The sequence below is a fragment of the Juglans microcarpa x Juglans regia genome, chromosome 2D (genome assembly GCF_004785595.1).
Source record: "Juglans microcarpa x Juglans regia isolate MS1-56 chromosome 2D, Jm3101_v1.0, whole genome shotgun sequence".
Classification (NCBI taxonomy): domain Eukaryota; kingdom Viridiplantae; phylum Streptophyta; class Magnoliopsida; order Fagales; family Juglandaceae; genus Juglans; species Juglans microcarpa x Juglans regia.
Genome location: NC_054596.1, coordinates 28,983,045 through 28,990,325, shown reverse-complemented (window position 1 = coordinate 28,990,325; position 7,281 = coordinate 28,983,045). Strand labels below are relative to the sequence as shown.

General features: G+C 34.5%; 1 protein-coding gene and 1 long non-coding RNA gene across 2 annotated transcripts; one reads left to right on the top strand and one right to left on the bottom strand.

Annotated features, from left to right (window-relative positions):
* The first annotated feature begins 2,400 nt into the window (after positions 1 to 2,400).
* LOC121250449 lies at positions 2,401 to 2,847 on the top strand. Its single transcript, XR_005937789.1, has 2 exons — positions 2,401 to 2,478; positions 2,580 to 2,847. It is a non-coding gene; the product is annotated as an uncharacterized LOC121250449 (long non-coding RNA).
* Positions 2,848 to 3,243: 396 nt separating this feature from the next.
* LOC121250448 (phospholipase A1-IIdelta) lies at positions 3,244 to 4,905 on the bottom strand. The gene has a single exon (XM_041149579.1). It carries the CDS (start codon positions 4,666 to 4,668, stop codon positions 3,409 to 3,411), a length of 1,260 nt encoding a protein of 419 aa, XP_041005513.1. The 5' UTR covers positions 4,669 to 4,905; the 3' UTR covers positions 3,244 to 3,408.
* Between the last annotated feature and the right edge of the window lie 2,376 nt (positions 4,906 to 7,281).

The following is a 7,281-nucleotide window of genomic DNA, read 5'->3' as shown; positions in this document are numbered from 1 at the left end:
AAATTAAATTCTTTACAACCAATTTAAAAATACTTATTAAAATATTTGAAATAAATATATCTGACTTGCAATAATACGAGGATCTGCTCGTCGGTGTCGCTGATATCGGGGATTGGTCGGCAACGAGTATAGCTGGGGAAAAAAAAAAGGACGTCACAGCTAGCCAGCTGTAGCTTATCCTCAACGTGTTATTTGATTTTATGAACCAAAAAGCACGTTTCAAATGCCACACCGACGGTACCGCCCCGAATTGGGCTGGAGCTGAAAACATAATATTATTGGCCATATATATATAATATACATGTGTGTGGTGTTGTTAGTGTGGGGTCCAGTTTTGTCCTTGGGAGAATTTAATAGTATAAAATGTATATTTTATTTATTTATTTTATATTTTTTTAAACATTTTTAGATATTTTTAAAAAATAAAAAGTTATATTAATATACTAAAAATCACTTTTTTAATTATTTAAAAAAATCATAAAACATACTATCATTTATATATATAGACAAAAAAGTAATGATATATACACAACATATTACACAATATATTACATAATAATATTATAAAATGAGGATATTTTTATAAAATGATATTACTTTTAGAAGATGTTTTACAAAAATACCCCTTATTTTAAACATAATTATATAAAGTGTTGTGAAAAAATATTATGTGTAAATCATCTTCCTTGACAAAAAAAACCTCTGAAAACGATGCTGATGATATATACAGGAGCAATGCTACACAACATCTCTAACCTCTACCTACCATATTTTTTAAAATTTTTTAATTTTTTAATATTTTTTAAATTTTTTTGAATTTATTCTTTTTAAATTAATTCATTTTTTCTATTCATTATTTATATATTAAATATTTGATAAAAGAAAATAATAATAAAAATTAAAAAAAATGTAGTGTGTGGAGGTTGTATAAATAGTAGGAAGTTGTGTAGATTTTTTTTTTTTTTTTTATATACAGCTACAAAATATCTCTGAAAAGATGTTGATGATAACTAACGGTCACAGGTTCTGATCAAACTCCAGTCACGCAGACTTCTCGCCTTCTCAACATAAATGACCCTACAATTTTCCTCTGTCTCGGCCCAAGATCCGAGCATAATTACTCGAAGCAATTAGCTAAGCCTAAGCACTCTTTTTTGTTTTTTTATTTTTAAGATGAGATGAATTGAGATAAAAATTAAAAATAAAATAAAATATTATTAAAATATTTTTTTTAATATTATTATTATTTTTAGATTTAAAAAAGTTTAATTGTTTATTTTATTTTGTGTAAAAATTTAAAAAAAGTTATAATAATCAGATGAGATAAGATAAAATGTATTGTGAAAACAAACAAAGCCTAAGAGATTGTTTGAGAATAGAGATAATTTCATCTCATCTTATTTCCTTCTCAAATATAAATATTTTTCAATTTCAAATTTTTAATTTTTTATTTAATCATTACTTAATCATTATAACTTTCATAAACTTACAAACAAAATTTAAAAAATAATTCAATCTTTTCAAATCCCAAAATAAAAATTATATTATAACAATATTATAACTTTATAATATTTTTATTTAATCTTTTCTCTCATTTTTCCAAACTCAATAAAACATTTTAACTTAAACTATTTAACTATTATTAACAAATTATTTCATTATTATTTACAAATGATTTCACTACTATTCAAAAAGTTCTCATCTTATTTCATTCTTCAATCATCCTCTAAGGCCCAATATGGTTTCACATATGATTTCAACTCATCTGATCTCATTTCAGCATCCAAACACCATTCAAACACAAACACTCATCCTCAATTTCAAATTTTTAAATTTTTAATTTTTTCATCTAATCATTACCTAATCAATATAACTTTCACAAACTTACAAACGAAATACAAAAAATAATTTAATTTTTTCAAATCACAAAATAAAAATAATATTTTAATAATATTTTAACTTTATAATATTTTTTTTCAGCTTTTTCTCTTTCTTTTTCCAAAACTCTATAAAATATTTTAATTCAAACTATGTTACTACTATTTACAAACTATCTCATTATTATTCATAAATTTTTCATTTTATTTCATTTTGTAACCAAACAAGAACGAAGTGTTTTAAGTTTTTAACCCATAAAAAAAAAAAAAAAAACACTAATGAAATGGTAAAGGAAAAGGTAAATTGCATGTTTCCATGATCCAAACCAATAGGGCCATGATTTGTAAATCAGAAATGCTTGGGGTTATGAGACTGGGTCCCGAAAGTGCCAACTGATATATTTTTTTAGATTAAGTAAATATCTGTTAATGATGTTGTGATTTTTTTTTTAATATTTAAGAATATAACAAAATATATATGAAAAAAGAAAAAAAGAAAAATGCATTTAACCTTCTTGGGATAATTTGTTGGACTATACCCTCGGTGGACTCTTTGTAAACAAAGTTTGACCTCACCACTCCTTTACATTTCTAAGCATAGGTAACTCAACATCGCTCTCTCTCTCTCTCTCTCTCTCTCTCTCTCTCGGTATAATTGAAGTTTCAAATCAATTCTACTAGAAAATGGCTCGAGTAACGTAGGTTCAGAGTTGCGTTGCAAGCACCGTGTAAACGGCATCTGAACAGAGCAGCTCCGTTCGGCAGGAGTGCACCACAACTGTTTGATCAAAGTCCTATATGGAAATCCTTTCACATTTTGAGTACATGTAAATAGAAAATAATAACAAACCGATCCTAGCATAGTTGGAGGTTACGAATTCCGACATAGATACATGTATATTAATTCCTAACACAGTTGTTCATTTATTATACTTACTCACAAATAGTATACATACTTATTCCTAACTCAGTTGCCCTCTTCCACATCTTACAGCAGCAGTTGCTTGGCTGATTGGAGTAGATTTCTTCTCTGGATTGCCTTCTACAACGCTTTCTCTAATTTCATTCATATTCCAAATTCAATACTATATTTTTGTTTTTCTAAGCCAACGCAAGGCAAGAGAAAAGGAATTAAATAAAGAATAGGCAGCACCGCAGCAAATGAGTACAATCCCTACAGGCTACAGAGAGATTGTAACAAATCCACCATGTCTCACTTGTGAGGAGAAGATGAATCTGACAGCCATCCTAATTGCAGACAATTCTATACATTATTTCTTAACCAGGTTTGGGTTTTGCCTCCTAAACACAGTTATCTTATAAAATGTGAAAATAAAGCACAAAAAATAACATAAATTCCTTGAGCAGATAAGAAGCACATTCTATTATACTAGTTCTAGATGAACAAGGAGGAAGCTGCTGCATCCGTGTATGCCACCGACAGATGACTAAATACAAATTGAAGTTCAGAACGCGGAACAGATAAACCCCAAACCTTCACCAAACATTCAATTCATGATGTTCCTAAGAGTCAATACTCTGGGACAGGAAGGTCCTCATCATCCGGTGGAGCCAAAACCCATTCCCCGTTCTCATCACGCACCAACCCTTTGTTCTTCTCCACCCACCAAGACCCTGGTATTAAGCACTCATCCTTGAGAAACTCACACGACTTGTTCACCAAAGCCAGGCTTCGCTTCACCTTCAGCTCAAACTCCCCCTTCTCCCCATTCCACCCAGCCACCACATGCAGCATGGCCTGCAAATTATGCCAATCAGACGGATTCTTCGAGTCCTTCAAGCTTGTTGACTTTCTTGTATCTATCACCAGCTCGACCCCTGTGTACTTGTACCCCAGCAACAGCCCTGGATAGTGCGGTATCAAATCGATGGTGTTCTTTACATGCAAAACTTTAAGATTTGGATACTTCTTGAGCCTCTCATTGAAAGCTTTGTTCCCAACTTGTGGGCACCCGAAAACAATGGCTGAAACCGGAATATCAGAAACGACATTCTCCACCAAATCAAAAGCGCTCACGACCGACAAGCTTGCACCAAGACTATGCCCTGTTAATGTCACGCTTAACTTCTCCTCTTTGTATTGCTTCATCAGCTCCTTGACCTTGGTCAAAAGTTGTGTTCTTGCGTTTGTTTTTGTAAAGGGCGACTTGGGGTCGTTCGAGATGTAAATGGTAAGCCAACCACTCATAACTTTTGGCACCTTTTCATTATCACCATCGCTATCACTACTGCTGCTGCTACCATCATTGCCCACTTCAGCAGTCGCATTTGAACGAAGCAACTGCTTGGCAGACTCGAGGTCGGCGTCGAACACATTAATCCACTCGTAGCTCCTAGTCGTTCCGCGCCATACGACGTAGATTTCTCGTCGGTCTAAGGCGCGGCTGACCTCATCGGTGGTCACGGCGATATAGCCGATCCAGTTAGACTCACGGTCCCAGGCCTCGCGGGACTGCGAGTGGAAAAGAAAGGCTTCGCGCTGGCCGACTTTGGCAGTAGCATAGAGGAAGGAGACGACTTGGTAGTCGGAAGCGGGCTCGAACATGACCTTGTGGAAGAAGGAGGCCTTGCCGTAGCGGCATGAGCCACAATACTTGGAGTTCTCGTCGTTGTTGAAGGAGTCATAGGTGGCTTGGCAGAAGTCGCCGCATCGGAGGATGAGTTTGCGGAGGGAGAGATTGAGTGGGTCTAGAAGCCCTTCCCAGCTGTTGCTTCCTAAGAGTTCTGACCATGACGGTTCAGCTTCAGCTGATTGGTTTGTTTTGTTCATGGCTTCAATGGAGGCGTGCTTGGGATTGCGAGGGGAATGAGCTTTGTGGGGATGTGAGATCGACTGAGAAGGGAAAGTATGTTTTGTGCTCTTGTTAGTTGTTACCCATCATTTGACAAATAAGGTTTTGTGGGATTTTACGGGAAAAGGAATGGGAAATAGCGTTGGGGATTACAAATGGGTGGTAATGGAGAAGGTAGATTCAAGTTGGCGGCCATGGTGTGACCCACAGGCCACAATGAAGAAGCCATTTGTCAATTTTGCTTCCCAATATATATTATATTGATTAATTATTGGATATTTTTGTTATGTTCAATGTTTACCTTAATTAAAATTTTATTTAAATGAGTTTTATGACAAGAGAGTTGGTGAGAATCAAGATACTGGAATAGTACTGGAGATTTTTAGAGGAATCTTCAGGTATCCAGTGGAAATTAGGGGAAAAATAGAAAGAGGCTATTTTGAACGGATCTGTTAAATTAGAACGGTTAGGTTCTATATGAAACAGATGAGTAATAAATGGCTTTTTCAAATATTCAGATTTTCCTTTTGGGAGGAAAAACTGGGGAGTAATGAAAGTAGGACCTTTTGATGCAATTGCTTTCGCATATGGATCAAAAGGTGTAGAAACCATAGACGCGAAGGTCGCCGGTTGCACAATTTTACCAAGAGGTGTGAACCTATTGGCAATATCTAGTGCTGTTGAGGAGACACTGGGCACAATGGAGGATCCAGACTCATTCTTGATGAGTTTTATACTGGGTATTGGAAGTGAGGGGTTCACTCTCTGTTTCTCTTTTCCTTTATTCTTGCTTACGCTCATGGTTAGGTGTCTGCAAGAACTCTCTGGTAAGAAAATCAGGGATAGAATTATCAGTGCCTTTGATGTATTCAATATCAAAATCAAAAACACTTAAAATACCTTGCCATCGTGCAAAAATATGTTTTGATGCAATGTTTTGAACATCTTGTTCTAAAACAAATTTAGCACTCATGCAGTCAATACGAAGTAAAAACTTCTTGTTTAACAAATCAGATTGAAATTTAGAAATACATAGTACTATAGATAAAATCTCTTGTTTAATAGTACTATATTTTTCTTGTGCATGATTCCAGGTTCCAGAATGGAAACGAACAATTTGTTCGGAAGAACCTGGTGAAACAGATTGTTTCAGAATGCCACCATAATCAATGTTTGAGGCATCTGCTTCAACGATTTTAAATGAATTAGAAGTGGGGATACCAAGGCACGAAAGGGTCTTGACATGTGCTTTGATTTTCCTTACTATTTTAGTATGGATTTCTGTCCAAGGAGGAGGATTTGAAAGAAGTCGTTCGAACAAAGGACGACATTGTTTCCTCATATCCTTGTAGAAATCAGCAACATAATTAAGAGACCCTAAAAATCTCTGTAACTGATTTTTGTCAAGAATGACATAGGGAATTTGTCGGCAAAATCAATGGCTCTTTGAATAGGCCTGATTTTCCCTTCAGGAATATCATAACCAAGGAATCTGATCTTGGTTTGGAATAGTTTGATCTTCTTCGCAGAAACGACAAGACCATTGAGTCTAATGATGTCTAGAAACGAATTCAAATGTTTCCAGTGTTCATCAATAGATTTAGAAAAAATAAGGACATCATCTATATAGACGATGGAAAAAGCAGAGAATGAGTTGAAGACGTCGTTCATGATATGTTGGAACTAACTAGGGGCATTTTTGAGACCGAATGGCATCACATTCCATTCGAAATGACCGAAGGGGGTTACAAAGGCTGTCTTGTACTGATCTGACTCAGCTATCTGGATTTGCCAAAAACCAGATTTGAGGTCAAATTTGGAAAAGACTACAGCATCACTTAAACTATGAATTAAGTCATTTTTTTTGGGAATAGGGTACCTAATCCACTGTAACACTTTGTTCAAGGGTTTGTAATTAATGACTAGACGAGGGGTGCCTCTCTCTAGTTCAACATTTTTTCGGACATAAAAGGCTGGACAAGACCAAGGGGACTTGCTTTATCTAATTATGTCTTTTTTCAAAAGATCTGCAATTTTCTTTTTGCAGAATTCTAAAGTCTGACTATTCATCTGAATTGGTCTGGCTTTAGTGGGGATCGTGTTTTCATTAAAATTTTTTATATAGGGAAGAGAAACGATGTGTTTCTTCCTATGCCAAAAAGCATTTGGTAAATCAGAACAAACATCGAAAACAAGATGCTTGTTAAAATCATCAATTTTTGAAAGTAAAATTGGTGAAGATAATTGTTCAGAAATCTTTTTGTATCTTATTTCCTGTTGGAGGAAATTCAGATGCTTTTGTTTTGCAAAAAACAAAGATTTCAAACCTTTATCTTGATCAATCTCTTGTCGAGATGCAAATTTGAATTTGACCTTTTGACCAAAGGGGTCGGTAGTAATACCATCTTTTTCAGTCAAAAATGGATATAAAGCAGAAATAAATAGAATACCTAAAATTAATTTGTCAGACATGTTTTTGAGTAAAACAGAAGGGATTTTAAAGCAAACATTGTTTTGACAAACATGAGCGTTGTTAAGCTCATATGTAATTTTCATTTGAGATGCATTTGCAGAAAATAATCTCTCAGAAG

Coding starts and splice junctions, on each gene's coding strand:
- LOC121250448 (XM_041149579.1), bottom strand. CDS start 4,668: ATGAACAAAACAAACCAATCAGCTGAAGCTGAACCGTCATGGTCAGAA.